The 13,766-nt window shown below is 33.7% G+C and overlaps 1 protein-coding gene across 1 annotated transcript; it reads right to left on the reverse strand.

Annotated features, from left to right (window-relative positions):
- Window positions 1-320: 320 nt before the first annotated feature.
- On the reverse strand, window positions 321-12,568 carry LOC136232495 (ubiquitin carboxyl-terminal hydrolase 14). Its single transcript, XM_066021685.1, has 21 exons — window positions 12,350-12,568; window positions 11,534-11,796; window positions 10,023-10,194; window positions 8,925-9,037; window positions 8,483-8,819; window positions 8,196-8,290; window positions 6,717-6,850; window positions 6,587-6,643; window positions 6,339-6,416; window positions 5,919-5,973; window positions 5,745-5,780; window positions 5,389-5,469; window positions 2,927-3,125; window positions 2,790-2,844; window positions 2,587-2,709; window positions 2,398-2,486; window positions 2,227-2,316; window positions 1,927-2,100; window positions 1,656-1,777; window positions 1,420-1,552; window positions 321-671 (listed from the first exon to the last, which is right to left on the reverse strand). The coding sequence occupies exons 2-21, from the start codon at window positions 11,627-11,629 to the stop codon at window positions 493-495; spliced, it is 2,418 nt and encodes an 805-aa protein (XP_065877757.1). The 5' UTR covers window positions 11,630-11,796; window positions 12,350-12,568; the 3' UTR covers window positions 321-492.
- Window positions 12,569-13,766: the final 1,198 nt, after the last annotated feature.

Consider the following 13,766-nt stretch of genomic DNA (forward strand, 5'->3'; position numbering starts at 1 on the left):
TTAGTTGGATCAAACAAGAAATGGATTATTTTGCTATTAATTTAATATGCAACTTAAAATAATATTTTATAATAAAATTGTTTTTTGAATTGAAAAGTAAAAAAGGAAAAACAATAAACATACAAATATTTGAATTAAAAACTAACCCAATAAATATTTGTTCGAGTTGGTTTTTAGCAACCAACCCGATTGGATTAGATTGTCACCAAGACACTACAAATTAATTCATTTTACGGCCCGAGTATGGTGTAACAAAAAATATTAGAAGTAATGTGAACATATTCCTAGCCATGAAGTAATGACATCATTGCTAAATGAGGTAACAAAAAATTAAGTCATAATTTTGATAAGAAATTTGATCAATTAAGTATAAATTTGCAATAGCGATCAGGCCAAAACTTGAAAAACTAATTCTAATAAGGCCGCAACAGGCATCAATTACTCCTGAGATTCTTGAGACATCATTCTATTTATCAAAATATGACTTTCAATTCAACTGTCAAGCCTCTCAAAAAAGTACAAATAACCCATATCCTTGGGTGGGTTTACAGAAACCCCAACCTTGTTGTCATTGAAAATAACCCATCTGCCATCTTTCAAAACATGCGCTACATAGTGCCCGCACTGTGTAGAGGTTCCAATGTGACTCACTATCCCGAAAAGTCTGTATCCTGCATACACGTAATTAACCCACAATTTTATTTTAAAGGATGAACTGTAATCTGTACTTTCAAATCCATTTCTTAGTCCTGTATGGCAATACTTCATTTCTATTAATTCAATAACTAGAATGCCTTTAACAGTTAATGAACAATTGTCGTGATCTAACAAATATGTGTTCAAATTCTCAGCATATATTTTGTTAGCTAGATGGCACGCTAATTTCCTTCCAATAGTTTTCTAGGGTTCATGTTTGAATTGAACCAAGCAAATAAACAAAGCAAAAAGATAAAGTGTAGGAAAAGCCAAATGTAAGTTTTTGTAAAGGAGCAAGATAAGTTCAACATCTATATGCAGCACTTGTATAGGCACTATTACCTACCATGACGGTACTATACTATGCATACTAGGTGCAATCACAATCACAAAACAGGGTTTCTAATCTTAGCACTAAGATAGAACTCGCGCATGCAAAATACTGAACAGAGTCAAATAGTAACTTTGAAAATTTCCCAGTAAAAATTCTAAAATCTATAACCTCCCAGATTAAATCTTAATAACATTACAATTCCAAGGCAAAACGAACAAAAACTAATAAAAGAAAGGCATGTAGAATAAAAAATTTCATGCCACATAAGCCAGTACATATTATCAAGTTCTCTTAGTAAATAAAGAGTTGTGAAAATGCCACAGATGAAAAAGGAAAGAAGAATGGACAATATATAGCATCCACAGACAAAAAAGGGTCGAGAAACTAACTTCCTCCTCCATCAGACAGTCCAGAATCAACTGGATTAGCTGTGGTGCTAGATGTTGTGGCATTCGTGTCAGACGAAGCAGAGGCATCAGGATTGCTAAATATCCATTCTGCTGCTTTCTCAATGTCCCCACCCTGTGAAATTCACATAAGCCAAAAAATAGCAAATTTTACAGCAAATCATTCATCAACTTGGTCAACTTATATTCCCAAGGATTACAAGTTAAGGAATCTTTACCGATGCCTTAAGTGCTTTTCGAGCAATTTCTTGTTGAAAACCAAATGAGATTAAAGTGTCAACTTTGGATTGATCAACAACTTCAGTACCTTGGGCATTTTGAGAAATAGGAACATCTATGTCTGAACAAAGACTTAATCATATTAGTTACTGGCTTTATTGCCTCGTTAATCAATGCACAACCCACATCACACACAAGAAGATGAATGTGAAAAGGCAGTCATGGTCTCAGTAATCACAACCCTCATAAAAGTAAGAATAAATTAATAACCTGGATCATCCATGTGAGGAAGTAACCAATTCATTGCCTCTTCCACCCCAGTGTTAAAAGTATTAATAGCAGCTTTCTGACAGTGAAGACGATTGAACCCCATTGACACGAGCTGAGAGACAATATCCTCATTGGCCAGAATCGTATTTGATTCAACCGCATCCCCAGGAACTTCTGATTAAATCATGACATGCAAAAACTTTAATGTTGACAAAAGGTTGAATAGCTGAATAAGGCTTTTTTTCCTTGTTTCATTCCAGTGTTTTTCATTAATCAGAAAATCTTGAAAATATAGCATACCGCCATCTGGTAACACTTCCTCTCCTGGTTGAAGACCCCTACTTCGCATGTGACTGATATCTATGACATCAGGAACATCGATATATACATCTGGATGGGTAAAAAGACAGTAAGTATGAACCCATTTAGGATAACAATAACATGCAAACAGAAAGTAAGATGAAGTTCTACCAAGCTTTTTTGGCACCCAGCCCTCCTCCATAACAAATTTTCTCATGTGCAACACCAAGTAATCAGGGAATGATGTTAGGCCAGCAGTCCTGCATGTGGAGTTAATTTGAATAAAAGCGTGTCTGAAACTCAAATGATTTTGAGTCGCATCCCTTTAAATTTAGATTACAAGTATCACATCAAGCTTACTTTTGTGCAGTAGTCTTAGACCTCAAGGCAGTACTATAAAAATCCTCAATCTCCTCTGGAGCTGAAAAGTTAGCTAAGCATGCCTCAAGAGGCACTCTTGGGCGTACTATCTCTTCACTGGATCTGTTAGAAAGTAAAGTGCTAAGCAAAATTTCTGATTACTTACATAGTACAAAAATTGAACAAATAAAAGTTGTACTCACACATTTTTTCCCTCTGGAACTCCCGCTTTCAATTTTTGGAAGGCAGCAAGCTCTTCTGTATTCCCAATTGTTAAATCAACATACAATTCCAGAAATATGTTCCACAGAGAAAAGGGGAAAATAAATATAAAACACACCTTTATTAGTGGCTTCATGTAATGGTATATTCAAAGAAAGAATATAGTCAAGCCTTCTATTATAAGCAACCTTTCCAGATGTACACGAGATCCGCTCCTCAATACCAAATTTAAAACTCCTCGAAGGATCCAATGCAGGATTTCCACCATTAATACGCTTAACTTGGTCAAGAAAGTGTAGGAAGAATTCCAATGCATCCTGTAGAAGTTCATGTCAAATATCCCAAAATCAGTTCTTTGCAATAACAACAATGATGCAAGAGCACAATACTAACAAAATAGGATTTCTATTTAAAATTTCAGTCCACTTATTGCTTGTGTTCTATGTTTCCTTAGTTCGTGAAAGTTTTTTCCATCTCTATTTGAGATTCTTGTTAGCTATGTTGCAAGGAAACTCTTCTTCAGTAGAGTTTCCGCATTTCGTGTCCGTTTCCATTTCCATTTCTTTTCCGCTTCCATTACTGTTTCCTAGCTATATTTTTTTAGAAATAATGTTTCCTGGTGTCCGTTTCCGTTTCTGTGCAACATAGCTTGTTACTAATCCTTTTGTTTCAGACTCTTCAGATATCAGCACTTGGGTTTGGGAGCACATGAGAACTAAGCTTAAGAAACAAGTTTTACCTACTGATTATACAAACATGAGCGAAGATTCAATTGCTTGAAGCAAAACATAAATCCAAAAATGTATAGCTTAATAACATGTTCCAAGGAGTAAAAAACAAAATAATTTCATTATATGGCAGGTCATTTGTATTGCTTTATTAGAGATAAGACAGGAGTAGTTACTTTATACACATCGAGGAATCAATATGATTTAGCAGCTTAACAAAAGAGTTTCATACTATGGCGCAAGAAAGCATCTACATAAAGAGGGTACAGTGTATTCTGGTTCATCCAACAAAAGGGGGCAGGGCAGCAATACCATGGGCTTAATGTTTTACTTGTGAGAAGAGGGAGGATACAGTTCTATATAATTGTTCATATACGAGCATGGACTTTTGATATTATTATTGGAAGATAGATGAAATTAATGGCCATCTAGTACAAGGTGAGTCCTTAGCATGATGATGAGTGATTACAGCTACCATCAAAATGGAAGAAGAAATTGAAAAATTCGTGTTGAATCTTCCTACAATAAAGCGCCATCATCCGTACAAGGTTGAGCGCAAAATACTATTCTCAAATATTTGGTGAAATTCCTCATAGGGAAAGATTACACTTTAGGAGATTTTCTATCAATGGTACTGGTCATATTTACTGTTGGAAGACCACAGCTGTTATGATCATTACATGGATGATGGATCATAACACAATTTAATATTGGATCTTAGCCAAGCAATCTATGCTAATTGCCTTAAAAACTAGCAGCTATCAGATGCAAATTTTGATGTTATTGAATAATGCTACTGTGATTAAAAAAAAGGCAAGAAAATCCCATTAATGCAAGGTAAGGTATATAGGAAAAATTCCTGGTGAAGTGAATCAGCAAATTGGAGAAAAAAGAAAAGAAAGAAGAAAATGAATTGCTCATGCAGAACTGAAACACGATTCAACAATCCACGAGTATCTTTAGGTACACTCGCATAGCAACCAAGTTCTTTCCTGAGCCTTGGAGAATAAAATGGGAGCCAAAAAGTAGTTGAAATAGGAGTTCATTTAAATGTGTTGTCCTTATTTCTTTCGTTTTATAGTTCCCATAGTTTGTTTAGGTTTCTTTTCCATCCTTATTATGAATCATGTTAACAAGTAATTTGGGTTAGAGTTCATAAATTCATAAATTAGGATTATTTTTATCAAATATAAATAGGGCAGCTAACTGCATTTAAAATTTTATTGAGAGGTTTAACAAAATAAAATTCCAAGTATACAACCAGCAGCATATTCTAGCTCAAATTGTTGAGGTTCTACATAAAACGATTTTATTTTAGGTTTCCCAATGTAACTAATGCATTTACCTACCACCATACCTATATGGTAACCTCAATTCAAACCTAAGCAGTTTCTTTACAGTCGAATAAATAGATGGAATAGTTTACTATAAATTTCCAATTTTTTCCAAAAAATAAAGATAGCAAGAAAGTTGACCAAGTTAATTTCTGTGAAATAGCACTACCTGTGATATATTGCAAGTCTTACATTCTTATTAGTTTAATCAGAGATGCCGTACATGTCCCACTCCAGATCCAAAAATAAATTATTAATTTATTATAAAAAAAAAAAAAAAAGGGCGGCCCGGTCGCATTACGCGTCCCCGCTGAGCGAGGGTCCGGGGAGGGGTCCCACCACAAGGGTGTATTGGGGGCAAGCCTTCCCTTGCCAATTTAATTGGCAAGAGGCCGCTCCTAAGACTCGAACCCGTAAAAATAATAAATGAATACGGTTGCATATCTCTAAACTAGACTGAATCAGATTATTAGTTTTCGTGGAAAGACTAAAATAGGAACAGATCATACTGAATATACCTGTTGCCTCATAGAAGAAAACTCAGGATGGCTGGCAGCAATAACAGCTTTAAACATGCGAGGTGGTATCCCTACTTGTTTCTAACATTTGCCAAAAAAAAACGACATTGAATAAGAAAAAATAAGAAAATATGACAAGACAGAAAATATATAGATTTAACTGCCAAATCAATTGAGCAGCTGGCAAGCCACTTCCACTATAAGCTTAAGTTCATAATAGTGAGATGGGGAAGGCAACATTGATTGTAATATCTCCAGCCAAGGAGAAAGAAAAAAAAAAGGTCATCACAGGTAAACATGCCATTTTATGTTATCCACGTATCTACAAATGGATAGTAATTCAGATTGAAACTTACATCACTTGTAGTTGCAGCATTTGCATTATCATCTTTCTGGATTAAATAAATAAAACAGAAGAATAAGGAATCATAAGCTTATCAGTAGGGAAACAAAAGGAAAAAGATAATCTTACCAGTAAATGAAAATATCATGACTTATATAGGACATCAAATTGTTCAAAAAAGAATTACCTCCAGTGCGGGAACAGAATATTTACCAGACAGCAAACCATGTGCCAGCTTTGTTCTGCCATGTAAAAACAAGATGCACATATCAACAACACATTTACTTTGGAAACTGACAAAATTCTTTGTATTACAAGTGGATACTTTATAGTATTAGATTGTTATAAGGACAAAAACAAAAAGAAATAAAAGTGGAAAATTTGAGATTCACAAACATAATGAGAAATTAAAACCCGCAAACTGGAAAGTTGACAAAGGAAAGAAAAAGTTATAGTTTCAGTACAGCTAAGTTCACAGAATTTAATTTCTGTCACTGAATCACAGATTTTAGTGCTGAATCCACTTCATAATTAACAGCATTGAAGAAACCAATCATCCAGGAGATTGATGAGAAACATTAGCATTAGAGTAGCGTTAGTAACTTACAACTGCATATTTAAATCCACAGTAGGATCAGCAGGAGCCATCTCAAATGCAATTTTCAAGTTGTGGTTTGCATAGTACCTAATAACATAATCACACCAAGAATTGAGCAGATAAATATAAATAAGGGAGGAACTCCATGAGAAAGAGATCTATCAACACATGTCCAAAACTACAAAACACAATTTTTTATACAAATATGTTTACAAGATAATATCTTTATAGGTAAATGAATATGAAAGCAAACTTACCGTGAATAAAAGGAGCGTGTTGAGAACACAACTTGCATTGTGGCTGCCATGTAGCAACTAGAAACAAAGTTCAAAAACTACATTAAAACATCAAAAGGGAATCATTCAAACTGTAGAAGACCAGTATTACCTGTTTCCAAGATTCAGAAGTCCTGTATAACCCGGTCCAAAAATTGGTTCCAGCTCCTGTCCACTTTCTTGAATTCGGTTCCAATCAAAGTTGATATTCTGGTCAAGTTCCCTTTCAGCAGTTGTCATTTCAGTCTGATAACAAGAAATCAATACCGATCTTTCAGTCAAACCAGAGTCATCACTTGATGAAATTAGAGTGTATGTGCGAAAGTGGACGAAAGGACAGCAGCACAAAGAAGAAATAAAGGGACCAGTTAGTTAATGGTAGGAGTGGAGGAAGAAGTTGCTCATGACCTGTATGGTGAGCTGGCTAGAAGGGAGAGTCAGTTTCAGATATATTAGTGAGAATTTGTTAGAGAAAGAGAGGCTAAATCATTGCAGGGAAGGGATGAGATTATCTTCATGGGAAGCGAGTCTATTCAAATCCTTTTTTTAAGTCTTAAATACTCAATAAGCTTTCTTCATGAAGAATGAAGTATGTGAACAAGAAAAAGCAGTCAATAATGTTGAATGATAGTTGTCAAATCGAGATTCGACTCGGGAATCGAAATACTCATTTTGTGAATCGTATATAGATAACAATTTTTTTGTTTAACACACTGGAAATTTTTTTGTTTCGAGTTCTGTGTTGTTTTGTTATTTACTGTCCATTGATAAGCATATGGATAACAAATTCATTGGTTATTGTTTAATGTCATCCCTCCTTCCCAAAATGTGTCCTCTGACTTCTCTGCAATTGTTAAAGCTATTAATCGATCTTCCCTCTCACTTCTCTGCAATTGCAACTGCCTCCCCTGCCCCAAACCAGTACTCCTCTTCAGTCCTCCCTGCCCTGCTCGAAATCATAGACTTCTCCATGCCAGGTTCTCTCCTTCCCTATCACTGGTAGGTTGGCTGGCTCTGTCGAAATCATAGACTCCTCCATCCCTGGTTCTCTCCTTTCCTGTCACTGCTACGTTGGCTGGCGCACTCCCAGCTGCTTCTTTATTTTATTTTATTTTTCACTTTTTTCAAAATTCAACCGACTCGGATGACTCGCCCGATTTAAGAACAGTTCGGGTGATTCATCACCAAGTCTTGGTCGAGTTCGATTCTCCCTATAGAGACAGCTCGAAAACTAGCCGACTCGATTCGTAGGAGTCTACTCATGATTCGTACAAGTTTAATAACAGTGTGTTGAATCCTCATACAGATATGTATACACGGTCAATAAATGAGAATTTGCATCCCATGAAGAAACGAAAACTAGTTGGCAGTTCATGAGCCTTTCCTGCCTCACTGATTTTGCAAACATACAAAATATTTCCCACACGCATAAGGATGAAGTCAAAATACATACTGCTGCACCAGCAAATGCAAAGAATAATACTAACCCATGCAATGCTACCAAGTACGAATGACATATGTTGACAGTTGACACCACAATGCAACATGTTAAAATGCATAAGAACAAATATAGATTTGCTCAGAGATTTACCTTCTGTAAGGTTGAAAAATCAATGCCAAAGAATGCCAGATGCTGTGCTAAAAGTGGATCCAAAACACTACTATCCTCTGGATAAGAGAAAACATCTGAGCTGCCACAATATGTTACCCATGGTAAGTTCGGAGAATGTGTAACAGATCCTCACAAAAATGAAATAAGGCACATTACTACATAGAAAATGCATAAAACCTTTACAATCAAAGGCTCAAGAGCACATGGCTACATACAAACGTAACATTTTGATATTTTCATTTCTTCTGAATGCAAAGTGGCATTACCTGCTGCTTCGAGGTCAGCAGTAACTGTTCCAAGTTTTACAGCAAGAGGATAATTTGTTTCTTTGTAGTGTTCAATAGCATGATTGTTGCCACCACTTCCGTCCCAATTTTTTCGCCCACAAAGGATCATTCCATCAGTGAGATTCAGCCACAGATTATCTTTTTTCTCACACTTCGTGCATTTCCACCCAGATGGAGGAACAATGACACCATTGTCAATCTGTTGTAAATTCATTGCATATGCACTAATTGTCTTCTTATCAGCTGTCCATGCAGCAAGTTGTTCTTTCCGCTCTGCACCTTCAGCCATTATTATGGCATCAGCTGCTAACCGTACCTGTATTTAAAAAAATATATATAATAACCACATCGAGATCTTACTTTAAATGATAAATTTTTGTTTGGCAAATTTGAAATAAATATGTGCGCAACCAAAACTAACCTTCTCTGGCAACTCTACAGAAGGAAATGGAAATGTAACATTATCAGGTAATATCACTATAGTATAAGTTTCTTCATATTCAGGATCATTGTTGTCAAATCCCCCTTCAATGCCTACAAAGCAGAAATTCATATTTAAGTATTTCTCTGCAAGCCAGTGATTACGGGAGAAAAGAATAACTGGAAAAGAGGGCAAAAATGTTATATCTCCTTGTGCCAAGCAAAATTCAGCATGCTAATTCTCACTGCAAAAAGAGAAACCAAATAGCACCAATATATATATATATGAGCAAATCATATGTAGTTTCTCTACTCAAGTAATGCAGAAGCATCTAATCTTCACAGGATTTTATTTACAGTAAGTTTCCTTATTTAAATTATGATTCCTAATTAATATAAATAGGGATGTTAGTAACAAAGCAAGCTTTAGCTGTATTTATTCAAAAGTTTTGTTACACCCTAATTATGATGTTTTATTGAACTCATCACAATCATCTCATTATAATCGCAATTGTTTATATCCAATTAGGCCAAAACCCCTCTGCACACCAAGTGGTATCAAAGCTTGAGAAATTATATGGAAAAAAATTAGTGCACCAATTTTACTTTTCTACACATTCAAGAGATGGATGGCTGAGGCAAAGAGGCAACAATGCCCCGAGGAACAAAATAGACCGAGATGAGGATGATGATTGGTGAATTCACTTGGATTATAAAACCTAGCAACATCGGCAACCCATGGAAGCCCAAATGGAGAATCCACAAACTCAAGATTTTAGAAGACCTTAAGGTTAAAGATGGAGGTTGAGCACATGAGCCATTTGCGTGAAGCTATAAGCACATGCTAGGTCATGTATCAGAAGAATGGTTACTGTTCTGTAATAATCTGAATGGTGGAGTCAAAATTGAAATAGCTGACATTCACAAAACTAAAATATGCAAAGGAATCAATTATATCAAACTTAACATCTAAAGTGGATCTAATAGGCAAAAATATGGAGCAAACAAAAGACACATTGCAGACCCTTGACGAGTGATAGAGAGCTTTTAAATTTCCAAGTAGAAAATAAAGCAGAAAGCATAAGGAAAATTTAACTACCTATAGCCAACAAAGTTGGTTTTTTCAAAGGCCTGTCTTCAGAAACCAACTTCTTATTTTGCTTTACGTGCAAATAAACCGTGTTTCCAGTCTTCTTATAGTTCCAATCTACACATTCCTTCCCAAATGCAAGAAACGTGTTCATGTCAATGAACAAACCACCTTCAGATCTCTGCATTTATCAGCCATAACCAGGAGCCGGTTAATTTATTTTACATCAAACAAAAAGTAAAAGGGCATGATACTGATACAATATAAATTTATTTTACATTGCACAAAAAGTAGAAGGGCGTGATACTGATACAATATAAACGAAAAAGGAGACAACAAGAAATCAGCAATTTTACAATTTTTCCCCTGGCCTCCTGAAAGCTAGGCATGATTGAATTAATAAAGCTGCTTTTCTACTTAAAATTACAAATTGATAGCCATATCACTTCTACCACAAGAAAAAGCAGAAGAAAAATATAACATCACAAAACAATAACCTTCAACAACTCATACAAAGGAGTGATATATCCACTTTTAACAAGATAACAAGAACAAATGAATACAATGAGATATCCTTCATCATGCTTCCTAATATTTACCAGATTGAAATCAACTGTAAATAAATTAAAATTTAAAAAAAAAAAAAAAAAAAGCATTCAAAAGGATAACATTAATCTAACATGTTTGACAGGCAAAGAGATCAAGACACCTAAAAATGCAATATTTCAGGTCCAAGCCCTTTTCCCTTCACAACAAAAACCAAATACAGTTAAACCTCGATAAATGAATGTTCGATAAAGTAATAACCTCGTTTATATAATAAATTCGTTCGGTCCCGACTTGGGCCAATGGACTAAAGTAATAACCCCGCTAAATGCATTAAGTAATAAAAATATTTAAATTCTTAAGGGCCCAATGAAAATATAAATTAATAATTATTGAATTACATACAAAATATATATATATATATATATATATAGAACAAAACCTTTCGATCAATCAACTAGAAGTCATTTCTTCTGAAAAAATGCATCTATAGTTGATTGTTTTTTCTTTCCACCTAAACCAAAATGAACACCATCCTTAACTTTTTGTAGTGCAAACACAACTTCTGGTATATTTTGCTCATGTTGTAGCAAGTAGTTGTTTAAGGTGATCATTGCTTGAAAGGCCTCTTTTGACGATACATTTGCAACAACGCAACTATCATCAGGCTTTGGATCATTTCCATCATCATTGTTCATTATTGACTGGATAAATTATCTATAAAATAATAAATATTGATTTATCGAAAAATGAATAATTTATTCATTTATCAATAAATAAATAATCTCGCTTAATGAATATTTTTTCCGGTCCCAAGGATATGCATTTATCGAGGTTTTACTATATCAGAACAAAAATGTTAACAATACTGAACCTGAAGAATTTTGCAAAACTAGCCAATATAGTAAATTATTTCCTTTTCACTTGTACACTGAACAAGCAAGCAGTGACCAATAAAAAGAGCAGAGAGCTACCTGAGTGTCAAATGAGATGCAGCACTCATGTTTGTAGATGCGATTGGTGGGTTCAGGAATCCGAACCCGAGATAGATTGGATCGCAGCAGGTCCATATGGTTATATATTTGTATATCAGATAATTTCTGTAGAAAAACCTATCTCCATACACAAAGATAGGCCAGTAGGAAGGAAATGAGGGGACTTATTTGCCAAATGCTTTCCTCAATCTGAGCCTTTGAAGAAAGAAATGGGATTTTGATTTCGGATCCGGTTACAGTTCCTGTAAATATGAGAAGAGCAATTTAATAATATTCATTCTATATGTTTTATTAGTTATAAGAATAAATATTTAAGAAATAGTTACATTCAACAAGGGAAAAAAATCAGAAGAAGATAACTTTCATTATATATGTTTATACTTAAGATCATCTACACACACATGTACATACAGAAACGACTGTAGTTTCAGATCCTCTCTCCATAGCCTTTTCTCAAAGAGTCAGAAAGCCCATTGTTCTATCCCACATGATTTAACTAGACATAAATAATAATATAACAGCAGCAACTTTCCAAGGGAGAGACTACAGCTATGAAGCACCGACTGGGTTGCCGCAAACGGCATTTTTGAAAAATATATAAAAAAAACTTGATAAATCACAAATAGTCATTTTATAAACCAAACAAATAACACTGTATCATAAAAAAAAATATTGATCAGAAACCTAATTAATAATTTGTATCTGCAAACATGAAGTACCTACATTAGAGTCTATATGTATCATAAACCTAGTTTAAAATTTCTATTATAAACATAAACCTAAGAAAAGACTTACAGGGACGAAGAGGAGAGAAGAAGTAATCGAGCACTGATGAAACGCAGTGGAGGAAGACTTCACAGAACAAAATCGCACAGACAGGAGCAGCAAACAATCGCACAGACAGGAGCAGCAAACAATCGCACAAGTGAAGAAGACACAGAGAAAGTCGCGATTGGAAGAAACAGAGAGAAGCGCAGACGGGGAGGGAATAATATCTCTTTAGGGTTTTTTTTTTTTTGCCTAAATTTTCTCCCGGATTTCTTTTCCATTTTTGTTTTTTTTTTTATTCTTTTTTAAACCTCTTCGTTTTTTTAGGGGTCCGCTATAGTTACTTTGTTCAAAAACAAAGTAACCATACTTTGTTTTAATGACTAATAATATGACGCCATGTGACAAATTAATTTAAAATAAAATAAATTATATTAAAAATTGACCTCGAATAACAGGTTACCACTAAATGGAAGAAAATTAAAGTAACACAAAATAGAATACAATTCTATCCACCAACCACCTTACGAAAATTGACACTACTTTACGGAAAATCCTTTACAAATTTTTGTAACATTCGTATAATTTTACGTAAATTAATTATTTTTTGTTAAATTATTAATAAAAAAAGTAATTTTAATTCTATCCACTAAACCACTTTACGTAAATTGATACTACTTTACGTAAAATCCATAAAACCTTTACAAATTTTCGTAACATTTGTATAATTTTACGTAAAGTAATTATTTTTCAGTAAAATATTGATAAAAAAATAATTTTAATTCTATCCACCAAATAACCTTACATAAATTAACACTACTTTACTTAAATTCCATAAAATCTTTACAGATTTTCGTAACCTTTGTACAATTTTACGTAAAATAATTATTTTTTGTTAAATTATTAATAGAAAAATAATTTTAATTCTATCCACCAAACCACTTTACGTAAATTGAAAGTACTTTACGTAAAATCCATAAAACATTTCTAAATTTTTCGTAATATTTATACAATTTTACGTAAAGTAATTATTTTTCAGTAAAATATTAATAGAAAATAAAATTATATGGTCAAACTACTTTAAGTAAATTGACACTACTTTACGTAAAATCTATAAAACTTTTACAAATTTCCGTAACATTTGTATAATTTTATATAAATTAATTATTTTTTGTTAATTTTATTAATAAAAAATAATTTTAATTCTATCCACCAAACCACTTTACATAAATTGACACTACTTTACGTAAAATCCATAAAACCTTTACAAATTTTTATAACATTTGTATAATTTACGTAATTTTCAGTAAAATATTGATAAAAAAATAATTTTAATTCTATCCACAAAATAACCTTACGTAAATTAACATTACTTTACGTAAAATCCGTAAAAGCTTTACAAATTTTCGTAACCTGTATACAATTTTACGTAAAGTAACTATTT

This window comes from Euphorbia lathyris, chromosome 6, assembly GCF_963576675.1.
Source record: "Euphorbia lathyris chromosome 6, ddEupLath1.1, whole genome shotgun sequence".
Lineage (NCBI taxonomy): Eukaryota > Viridiplantae > Streptophyta > Magnoliopsida > Malpighiales > Euphorbiaceae > Euphorbia > Euphorbia lathyris.